This window comes from Falco biarmicus, chromosome 2 (assembly GCF_023638135.1).
Source record: "Falco biarmicus isolate bFalBia1 chromosome 2, bFalBia1.pri, whole genome shotgun sequence".
NCBI classification, from domain to species: Eukaryota; Metazoa; Chordata; class Aves; order Falconiformes; family Falconidae; genus Falco; species Falco biarmicus.
The window spans coordinates 63920500-63932600 of NC_079289.1; the positions used below are offsets into that span (position 1 = coordinate 63920500).

At 37.8% G+C, this 12101-nt stretch overlaps 1 protein-coding gene across 6 annotated transcripts in view; it reads left to right on the top strand.

The window, feature by feature from the left end:
• The window catches only part of ARHGEF7 (Rho guanine nucleotide exchange factor 7), a 125957-nt gene that overhangs the window by 63549 nt on the left and 50307 nt on the right, over nucleotides 1-12101 (top strand). For 5 of the 6 annotated variants that reach the window (XM_056327736.1, XM_056327737.1, XM_056327738.1 and 2 more), the window contains exons 6-8: nucleotides 2780-2868; nucleotides 9518-9612; nucleotides 9896-9991. In XM_056327736.1, the coding sequence (XP_056183711.1) occupies nucleotides 2780-2868; nucleotides 9518-9612; nucleotides 9896-9991 (280 nt within the window). Of the gene's footprint in view, nucleotides 1-2779; nucleotides 2869-7035; nucleotides 7102-9517; nucleotides 9613-9895; nucleotides 9992-12101 lie in introns of those variants that run through there. The other variant, XM_056327741.1, reaches the window with a different exon arrangement.

Below are 12101 nucleotides of genomic sequence, written 5' to 3' on the forward strand. Positions count from 1 at the left end.
GCCAAAGTACTGTAATGTCCTGTCATGAAGGATGATAACATTTATCTTTGTTTATGCTAAGGAAGTGATTTCTTATGTGCAGGATCAGGATTTTCTTTTGTGTAATGCATTGTGCAATAAGTTGATTACAACAAGAATGTTTCTTATTCCTCCTCATGAGCAAGACAGTGCTTGGAGGCAGAATACCAGACATGATGGACAGCTGGACTGATTTGCTGTGTCTAATTCTGTGTTTCTGCAATAGAAAAGGCTTTTGCATTTTAAAAGCTGAATGTTGTTTGTGACTGTTCAGGCGAAATTGTTTGACTGTGTGATTCTTTTTTGTGTCTTGTTTTTAAATCTCAATTTGATCGTGTGTCTCTGATGTATAATTTAATCAGATGAACGGTTGGTAATATAAATGACTGAGGAAAAAATCTCCCACTTCAGCAGCTTAGGAAGAGAAAATGTTAGGGGCAGAGATGTGTTTTTAGACCCTTTAAAGATAACAAACTAGCTGGAAGAAGAGCCAGATTTCTATGACTGGCCAGCTTTCTCCAGATTAACAGGGGTCAGACATCTGTATTATGAGAAAACTTACTTTGACTTTTTGCTTTTTCTTAAATAACTCCTTTCTGGTGCATGACTGATAAGCCTTTACATATTTGGTGAACCTGAAAGTCACTATAAATTGAAATAGAAGTCAGAGCTTCTGTAGAGAATGAAAGCAAATTACCAAGTTTGTGTAAACGACAGGTTTATCATTCAGTACAAAAAACCAAATTGTAATTTCCCCATAAATGAGTACCACTATATGTGAATATATAAATGGGTAGCCATCCATACAGCATGACTTTAGGTGCTGTTTTCATGCTGAGTGTTTGATGACAAGTCTGCTTGGGTTTATGGTTTTGCTCTAAGGGGATGGGAGGAGTCCTGTCATTTGGAATTGCTTGACTGTATAGCAAGCATGTATGTACTGCAGGTGGCTGAGAGCGTCGGCGTTCCCAGCTAAGTGCTGGGGCTAATGGTTTTTGTGCTGTCTGTCAGCTTATAGCTGACTTGGGAGCTGGGGTGGGCAGGGGATATGAACCAAAAGGATTTTACTGTCATCTCTGAACATAGTAAGGAGAAATGTTTTTGCCCGTGTTTGACAGTCTTAAGACCATATTTTATTTTTAGAATAGCTTCTTTGAGGGGAGTTCCAGTGAAATACAGAGAAAATCCCCTTAAAGATAATACCACTTGCGTGCTTTTGGGGCCTGAGCTGCTCCTTGCAGACTGCTAGCTAAAGCCTCAGGACCCATTGGCCTGCTGGGCGCTCCTGGCACTGGAGGCAAAACTGTGGCCTGCATCTGTAGTCAGCTCCCCTGAGAGTGCAACACCCATGGGACTGCAGCTGGGCAGCCTGAAAGAAGCACTAGATTAGCCAGGGTACAGTCTAGCAGAGGCTGGTACCACACGAGCTGTTCTGCTTATGGTGGTGTTTCCCTGGTCAGCTTTACTGTCCGTGGGGATAGCAGGGCCCTTGGCCTGGCTGACTGGGCTTCCCCTGGAAAGGCGGGTCTGTGTTGGAAACTTGCATAATTTATTCTTAGTGGCCTGAGGTATCGGGTAAACTAGAGCTAAATTATTCATATATCTTTATTAAAATGTGTTTGAAACAGGAGCGTGCTTTTAAAATAAAGGTAAAACTTCCAGTAGGTATGTTTTGATGATGCTTTTTTCGGGATTTTTGTTGGTTTGTGGAGTTTTTTTGTTTGTTTACCATTTGCAATTTTACTGTTCAGATGCAAATTCAGTGCTTATTTGAAATTTGCATGTTAGACAAGCCTACTTATTTAAAAAACAAATCAAAACACCATAATGTCCTGATAAATACAGCCTCACAAGCATTCTCGTTTAAAGTGCTGAGAGGTCGAAAAGAGACGGTGTAAGTCTTACTTACTGTTTCTCCAGCAGCAGCATGGTGCTTTTGATTGTCTCTCCCATCATCTTTGCTCCTCTTCGATTGACTTAGAGCAATGGTGGAGGTAGGAGGGGAAGCTTTAGGAGTGTGCTTTCTGTACCTCTCCATTCTGGGAGTCAGCACTTGGGTAACTTAGGACTGTTGTTTTGATCTCACAGACTTAATTGTCCTTCCAGGAAAAGTGTGCATTACTGAGTAGATTCACTATGGGATACAGGAAGGATTGCATTTATTGTTCTGATGGACTCTCTTCTCAAGTACATAAGCTTTTTTTTTTTACTTAACATTGAAAGTAACTTTTTAAAAAAGCTAGTTTTCAGAGATAAGCATTGGGTAAGTCACTCTACTACTTGTGTAGTTTTTTGATTCTCTATTTCAACCAGACTGAGTATGAAGTCGTGCCTCTAGTATGTTCAGCTTTAGTCACTTGCTTTTACAGAGTTCATTAAACTGATATTAAAATTAATACAACTTTTGTTTGAAATTGTGTGTGGTGTTTGGAAACGCTTGGGTTCTTTGTTTAATTGCAATCTGTCATAGTTTCGTTTTTGTTTTTTAAAAATCTGGAAAAGCTAATTTTACTAACTGATTTTTGGGTTCCAGGAAAAAGAATGGGAGTTTTTGTGCCTGCCTTCATTGAGGCTAGAGTTTCATTTTCAACATATGAACCATATTGTTTCTTTACCAGTAGTGTCAAGCACAAGTATGTTTCTCAGTGAAGCACTATTTTCACTGTATCTTATTGAGAAATATTTTAAAGCAGTTTGTTTGACCTCTAGTGTTGAGCTATGAAATTGCACCCCTTTGACCTCAGAATATCTTACATTTCAGAAAAACCGGTCTCCCCCAAATCAGGTACACTGAAGAGTCCACCTAAAGGCTTTGATACGTCTGCAATTAACAAAAGCTATTACAATGTGGTGAGTGATCCTTTTTCCTCCGTGTGAGCTGTTGTATGTGGTAGAATATCATTTAACTAAATGCTCTTACCTGTGCAAAAAATTTGGCAGTGTTGTCAGAGCCTTACTGCTGAAACTAGATAGGAGTTTTATAAATTCTCATATGAACAGGATCCTAATTAGTTTAATAGACTCATACATACAGATTCTTAAGCATGATGCAAAATTATAGTCTAAAGTGAATAATAGGCATTTATGTAATATATTATGCTCATTTTATTTGCTTTACTAGTTGTGGATTTCCCTTTTCTCCCCCATCCCCCAAATATGCAATCTGTCTTCCCCAGTCTCTATGAATTCGTGAAATCTTGCTGTGTTAAAGTAATTAAGAATATTTTTGCCCTTTTTGTTAAACAAGGGATGGAATATTTTGAAAGAATTTGCATCTTTTGTATTCATGCTTATAAATCAACTTGATGATTAACTTCAGGAATCTCTCCCATACACTGATGGATGGATTTCACAGTAAAAGTGGTATAGCTAGTGTCAGCCATTAACACACCCTCAGGAATTCTTAACCTAGTACTCAGACCTCTTTGGTAGATGCATGTAAGAAACATACCAAACTGTTTTTTAACCTGTTGTAACCATTTTGAGAATCCTTTATTTACTAACAGTAGATATATTGGGAAACAAAAAGCATCTTACTGGTTTTGTTAACCACTGCACCCTGCTGGTGTAAAACCAAAACATAATTTCTTTCCCTTTTCTTTGAAGCAGCTTCATTGTTCTTAATTTTATCTGTCAATTTTTAGTAGGGATCATATAGCATAGTTCTATGCTTTCATCTTTTGTGGTTGTGGTATGAATAATATCAGCCACCTGGAAGAACAGTGCTGTTTTGTATATAGTCCCCTAATTGAAAACAATGAAACAATCTTCTGCTCCTCTCTCTGGCTTGTTCAGTGCCTCTGATGGTAGCTGTAATTCCATGGTAAAGGGAGGGCTGCAGTTTTTTGGCTGTTGTATCCCACACCTGCTAGTCATGATGGAAAGTACCTGTGCAGGTACACCTTCCTTCAAACTGCTAGAAATAATGATCTTACTGTGGTACATCCAGCAACAAAATATTGGATAGTTTTCCTTTTTATTTTTGTTTTTCACTGTATCTCTTTATAGTCTTTTTTTTCCAAAGTTGCTGTAGAGTGTAGTAGCAAATATGTCTTCTCTATTGTTGTTTTGACGTTAAAACCTATGTTTTTCAAGACAAGTAAACTGAGGTGAATGCAACAAAGGAGAGGATTTAGTCCCTCCACTAGGCAGAAGACTTCTTAATTAAGTTTATATCTGTGTTGAGTTTTTAATCAAAATAAATTGCAGCTGTCTTGAACAGTCCTTTAGATTTGGGTTGGTTTTGCTTTTTTTTGAGGGGGAGTGTGGTGGTTTTGGTTTGGTTTTTGGTGGGTTTTTTTGAAGTGCTTGGTAATTACGTGCCTCTCTATATAATCTTACATTGTTATTTCCCTGACAGATCTTAATATGATGAAAAATGAGTTGCAGCTGTTTAACAGAGGGCTTAACTAAAACTCTAGTTTGTGTCCAAAATGAATTGAATCTTGTTGTATATTTTACTTCGTAGGGGTGATAAAGGCCATTTGGGGGTGTGATATTGTGCTTCAGTGAAAACAGAAAGTAAATGTTTGGATTTGCCTGAAACTACAGTTAAGGTGGCTACGTTATAAAATGCCATACAACTTGGAAATACCACCTTTGGCTTGTGTGCCTTTTATAATTGTTCCCTGGATAACCTATTATCATAACCATGGAGACTCAAGCTACTATATACTTTGGGAAACAGATAGCCGTAGCTGGCTTTTAAAGTAGTTCAATGAAAAAAAACCCAAAAAACCAAAAAAACAAAACCAAACCAAACAAAAAAAACCCCTAGTAACCATCGTACCTACTCTTGGAATTAGGTTATTTTTTACCTTGCTTGGGTACAGCTGTCTTGGTGCACTAAGCTGATGTAATAAGATTCCTAGCTATTAACTGTTGATGACATCTTGTGGGGATGTGCAGGAGGTAGAAATTATCAGTTCATAATAATATATATATAGTAAATTAGAACACTGGCCCTAGAGTGCTGTTCTTCGATCTGTCTGCAGTGAACTGGACAATTGTCTCGTTTTCACATTTTTCCGCAGTGTGGAAGATACTCACTTTTTTTTTAAGCTTAACATTTTATTCTTTTTGTTTAAATAATAAGAGGCAGTGTTGTAGCATGCACATTTGTTTCAGAGGAATAAGACTTTACCTGAAACCTAAATTAGACATGCTGGCATTAGATTTTCTTGAAAAACGACGAGTGCTTCTGACGGCAATATAACTATAAAATAATTACTTTAGTTATCTACACATAAAAATAATTACATTTTTAATAAGACAAGCAGCAAAACCATTCACTGAAGTGGAAGCAGTTTAACCTGTGAGTTCAGTTTTTGTTCTGTCTTCATATGTAAGCTGCAGACATGGGACTTCCTTCTGCTAGAGTTTTATCAGACTGTACTGGTAACAAAATTGAGCCCGTACTAAGGTAAAAACAGAACAGCTCCAAATAAACCTTTGGCAACTGGTAGCTGAAAGGATGTAGCTTGAGTTAAAGAGTGAGCACTAAAATGTATGTTAAAGGCTGTCTTGACAACCAGGCATGATTTGAGGCTTTTACTCTGGGACTGCTTGCTATTTTTAAGTCGTGGCTATCTTCCACCATACAGGTATGTGCTGAGACCCTGTAAACCTTGTGATTATTTATTGCTGTTTTTTCCTAGGGCAGGATTTGTGCAGGTATGGGCAGCACCTGTGGGTACATTTTTCAGACTGCGGATAAAATCAAAGGGCAGTTCAGAGGAAGTTCAGAAAGTGGTAGGAGGGGCTCTGCAAATCGCCCTTTCTGGGAGAAGGGCTGAGATACGCTAAGGGAAATGTGCTTAATATAAAGAGGAGGTTGCTTTCACTGCTTTCTGCTGTTCTTCACTCCCTTGTAAAAGTGTTCTTTATTTTTATGGATTCACAGAGCTCCATCTGAAGTTCATAACACAAATCACATGCCTTGTAGTCTCAGTGCACTTTATGCACTAGGTGTTGCTGATAAGACAGAGCACATTTGGTTTATGCTTATATTCTCCATGGCTCAGGAATGGAGGTTAGTAGAGAATGACTAGTGCTACAAGGTCTTGTTCTCCATTAAAATGGTACAAGTCTGCAGCAGTGTGTAATGTGAACCAGACTTGTGATCAAGCACAAAGCATTTTTCACATAGAAGTAATTTAGTAACCTGTTACTGAAGAAGCGGGCATATTACTGCAGGTTGTTCCCTGAAGACAGAGAGCAGGTGTTAGTCTTGAGTTTTAATTTTATTTGAGATCCCTTGAGAATTTAAAACTTTTGAGTCCAAAATAGTCAGGTTATCTCCACTTACAGGATAATTGCCTTGAGATTAAGAAGCTCTTTTAAAAGCAGGTAAAGAAACGGACAAATTTCCCCATAGTATGAATGTTTGGGTGACCTCGCTTTTCATTTAAGGGTTTGAGAAGTGATGGAAAATAAGCACTCCTTTTGAGGCCACACTTTTGCATTTAGGTCAAGAGTGTGTTTACTGAAGTTCATCAAAGTTTTTGAGGACTCTTGAGATGTGCTATTACTTGCATGATGCTTTACGCTGTCCCTCTTGGGGGGCCTATTTTAAGGCATTCATCTCTCAGATTCTCGTGATCCAGGAAAATTAGACATTGATCACTGTTTTGCTGAAGTACGTGATATTTCAGTTGAGTGCCATACTACTCCCCTAAAATGGGAATGTGCTACAGGATCATGCCCAGGCATTGCTGTGAAATTGGCTTTTTCTCCCTGTGATTTGGAAGGCAATCAGCTTCATGTAGGTCATTTTAAATCCATTTTTGGGTGGTAGGTTATTGCCTTAGGGAGATGGCTGGGGTTTTGTATGACAGAATTGTTAACCACACTTGAATTTTCCATGCTGTGTGATTGAGAGAGCTTGTGCTGTACGAGCTCAGTTGTCTGTGCCTGCCATTCATCAGTGTTACGGACTGCAAAAGCTCCCACTTCAATGCTGCTTTTTTGGTACCCAGTCTTATCTGTGCAAATGTTGTGGTGGAGTTGTGGAAACAAGGTCTTCGAGGTCTCATGGGGTCTTGCAGCAGCCAGAACGTGCAGAAAGCAGGAAAGGGAAGAAAGGTGATTATTAGAGCGTGCGGGTGAGATGTGGATATGAGGAATGTAAGGGTACTCTGATGCCAAAATACTGAGTTGAAATACTGACTACTTACCACTTCAGAGCACAGTCTGGGCATTTAATCCTCATAGCTTCTCAGCGAGGTAGGTAAGTCAAGCTGGAAGGATGCGAGATTTCACAGAACTGATGGTTTAGAGCTATGTAAGCAAGAATATTCTTTTTTAAAGAGGTTCAAAGTAAAAGAATGTTGTATACTGTGGAAACTGTACTTGTAAAAAAAAAAGATTTAATGTGTTTTGGGAGGTGTTTGAAACTGTATCTAAAATATTGTGTAACACTGAACTACTAGAATAACATAAAGCAACAGAAATGTATCTAATACTCTGTATAGGTTTTGTAGCTGTTTTATGTACAGTTGCATTTATTTTCCTTTTTGCATTAATTTATCAGGTTGATAATTCTAGTTTTTAGGCTCTCTTATTCTTTCTTTTTTTTCTCCTTTAAATGTATTTTTCTCCAATCCTGTATTCTCCATATTGCAAAGAAAATGCTCAAATAGAAATCCCTGCCACCACAGGAAAATAGTGTGTCCAACATGGAACTAGTTTTTATTTCAAGCTTTTCAGACAGCTGTTCATAGCAAAGTATGGGAAGTGGAGCAGTGGTGCAGCCTTTCAAGCTCTCTAGCAAATTTGCTGAGTTTTATCTTTATATTGCTTTTAATGCTGTTCAGTGCTTCGTCAGTACACTCTTTTTTTTGTCTTTGGCTTTCAGTCTCCTTTTCCCTACTAATAGCTCTGTAGTGACTTTGGGATGGGAGATTTTTGTAGGGAAAGCCATATTGGGAAAGATAGGTTTTGCATTTAGTTGTGAACCTCATGGATGCTAAGTACTTTTATATTTCCATTTTAACAATTTACTTTGTTTTATGTATGTGTAAAAGAATATGGGGTTTAATTAGTGCTGCATTTTTTTTTTTCCTGGTCTAAGTGGTCAAAAAAACCTTAGCTTTTTTAAAATTTGTGTGCCCATATTGTACTTTACGCTGTAGTGTTCTAGTTAGTAGCCATAACTTTCCCTGTGACATTCTTCTGTCATAGTCTTTAGCAGAGAATGGAGACATTTTAATCTTCAGTTCAGGATTCAGATTTCCAAGAAAAGAACGAACTCAAAAATGGTCTCTCTCCCTCTCCAAATGAATAGAAGCATTCAAGGAATAAGCAGAATCAATGACACCAATGAAAGGAACAGTGAATTCTTCGTTGACATACTGAACTATTTAAAGTTATTTCATCAGGTTTGCATTTAGGAATGAATGGCTTTTTTTATTTCCTAAGAAAGAGTATTGACTACAACAGTGAATAATGCACTCAATTACAGTCATTAGTATAAATGCTGAAATGAGATATTACTGTAGGCTTGACAAATACGGCATGTAGCAAAAGGAGGAGGTTTGTGGCGTGGCTTTTGACCAGTGAATAGCAAAAAGTTCTCAAAGCTCAGCTGTGTTCATTGAATTACATCTAATTCTGATGATTCCTTTGCTGAATCATTAATTTTTTGGAGGCAAAATACATTTGCCTGCTAGCAGCACAGTAGAGCCTGATGTGATTATACTGGAGGATATCCTAAAGCAGGCTCCTGGGAGATGGCTCAGTAAAATGTTCTCTTGTACATGTTTGGGGGTATTCCAGTTGTTTGATTTATATTCAGCCAGAAAACAAGTGTGTGCTGTTTTATAAATTCTTGGCTTTACATCAGAATGTGTTATAATTTTCTCATGGTAATGTATGTTACTGCATTCCTACTGGAAGATTCGGCAGCCCCATTTAAAAAGAATGCGATAGTGGTAATCATATTGCTAAATAAAGTTGGCAGTTACTTGGTATTTGTAAATCTGTTAATATTCAGACCTTCTAGATAGAACAGGATATCTGAACAAGTAAACACTTTGCTAGCAAGATTAGTTGTGGTGTGTTGTAATTGAGACCGAGAAAACAGCACTAACTGTTCATTTCTGTTAGAACTTCTATTGTGCTTTACCAATTTCTGATGATTTTTCTGATGACTGTTCTGAAGTACATAGGAGGCATAATTACCCCTAGCTTTGGAAGAATGCTGTATAGCTTTCAAATTTTACAGTAAAAGTTTTAAGCCAACAGGAATTTCACTACATTTACCACTTATTTTATTTATGGTTAAAGGATGCCTCATTGTTTCTGTGGTGGGTTTTTGCCTGGGGAATTTCATAATGTAGACTATTCAGTTCTTACCTGCTGATTCTTAAGTTTGGTATAGGAATACTCATTTAAGTTTTCCTAGTACTAAGTAAATTTTAGTATGCCTTTAAAACTGGTAGTGATTTGAACATTTTGAAGTATCTCTTAAATACCTATTAGAAACTGTCATTTATTGTAGGTGCTACAAAATATATTAGAAACAGAAAATGAATATGCTAAGGAGCTACAAACAATGCTTACAAACTACCTGCGACCGTTACAAGCCAGTGAAAAGTATGTGAGTTTGTTTTGGTTTTCTATTTTAAATTAAGCTTGAGAACTGTTGTATATTGGAGAGGGTTTGCGTGGTTGAAATAACAATGTCAATGTGCATTTTCTTGGGTGGACTGTGAGATTCTTGAGGCAGGGCTTTTTTTTATTCAGTTCGCTTGCTGACTAAAACAGTCTGGTCCTCAGTCTAAGAACTGGTAAGCATTTTTTTAAGGTTATAGGTTTTATTAAAGCACAATTAGTCAATGATCACAAAGTAAACACCTTTTATTTGCTTTGGCTCCAGGTTAAACTCGGCAAATACTTCATACTTAATGGGAAATCTGGAAGAAATAAGTTCTTTCCAGCAAATGCTTGTACAGTCTTTAGAAGAATGCACCAAGTAAGTACTATGCATACCCAGATACTGTAGAATTCTAACAAGCACTTTTTTTTATTTGTTGTGTATATTGTTTGATATAAATTTTGTCTTCTCACTTTAAGGATAGATGCTACAGCAGTACAGTAATAAACGTTTGGATAATGCATTGGTTGCTTGTGTAGGTAGATATTGGCCCTAGGATGCAGTTGCAAAGGTAGGAATTTTGACATAGTTCAAAACAATTTATGAATTTCCATGATGCAGTGGCATCAGTGGGGAAGTGGCAGAGAAAGTGGTGTGTTTTATTTGGAGGCATGAATTTTAAGTCTTTTCTTAAAGAGAAAGAATGAACGGAGCTTACATTGTGATGGAACGGTGGAGGGTATAAATGACTTGGATGAAGGACGCTGTATAAGAATGTTCAGGACAGAAGGATACTTACTAAGCAACGGTGGCTGTTGAAATGTGCTGGGGGAGGAGTGGAGGACGGGCAGAAAGAGCAATCTAAACAACAAAAAACATAGCCTCAATGCCTGTACTGTACAACAGAGGAAGCACAAAGCACAGAAAGAAGGGGGATGAAGACACCTGTCCTTCTTCCATAGATTAGGCTGAAGTAGTAGATTTTTTTTTTTCAGCTTGTTCCTCAGCACTTGGTGGTGTAAGAAAGAATGTGACCATATCACACTTGAATTGTCCTGACAATATTCTAGTGTTGAAACTCCACTAAAAAGTGTAGTTCCTGTTCCTAACCTCAGTTGTGACCTTTTCTTTGCCTGTGTTCTGGTTTTGTCTGGTCACACTAAGTTGCTAAGGCAACTTGCTAATCCAGATTTTCTTGGTTTCTTCCAAGTTAGTAATTCGAATTGCTACTGGAGGCTTAGACAAGTTTCAGTCTGCTGGGGGTACTTGGCTGTGACCACAAATGAATGTCTTGGACAGAGGAGAAAATGCCTCTTTTGGCAGCAGTGATCTTTTAGATCTGCTTAGTGTGTCTTGTTTTGATCTTTCCTCCTCTCTCAGAGCTGCTCTGTGTGAAGGGGAAGCTTTGTCATGACAATGTACAAGCTGCATTTTTCACTAGGCAGTAACTTATGTCTGGATCTGTTGCTGACTTTGGATCCCACTTCTTCCTACGACCTGGCTTCTCTCCCTCTTTTCTGCCTCTAGATGACTTTTAAGAGAGAATGGAAATGGTGTAGTTCAGATGACTATTCAGCAGTGGAATGGAAACATTCTTGAAATGGCCTTTCTTCCATGCTGTGTTTGAGAAAGAAGGATATTCTTTCTGGCAAGTTAGACTTGATCAGTTAAGTGTCTAAATCCCGGAGAATGACTGTTTGTCCACATACTGAAATGTTTCCTGTCTTTTCTTGTCAGTGCGCTGCTTTGTCTCATTCTTTTGTTATCATGGTTTCGTTTCTGTGAATCAGGAAGTACCTTGCATGAACATCTTTTAAAACTTATGATTGAGGTGGTTAAAAACAAGAGTGGAAGAGGTTATGCCTTTAAACAAATATTAATGCAAGCTTTGTTTTAACTTGCTATGTAGGTTAATGGGATATAATGTAGTTTCAAGCTCAGAAAGCTTATTTAGAACTCCTTCCTTGATTTTAAACTCAAAGGACATTATGAGAAAGCTTTCCATTAATTTCTTCTTCCTGTGAAGTGAAATGTTGCTGCATAATAAATCAGGAACATAGTAGATGCTAGTAGGTGGGCAGAGGAAGTGATGCCTCAGGGTTACTGCACATATTCTATGTTATTTTCATTTCATAAATACGGTGGTCATTCCAAGTTGTATTTTCAGTTTAATTTTCATCCTAGTGTATTAACTCAAGCATCCAGCTTTCTCCTGTTCTGAATCTAGTCCATCATAATTCCCATCAGTAGAAGCCTGCTTGCCCTGCTGCCTTGTTTTTTGTCATTTTGCCATGTTTTTTTGGCTGGTGAACCTGTTCTGTAAACTCAGAGTAGCTCCCAGGCTGAAAATAGATTTATCATTTTATTTTATTTTTGGCAGAGAGCTTATAGTTCCATCATTCAGGCACTTCATGTTGCAGCATCCAATGTGGTGTTTTTTCTAACTTGACATGTCAGAACGACCAAATGCCGATGTCCTGCTAGTTGT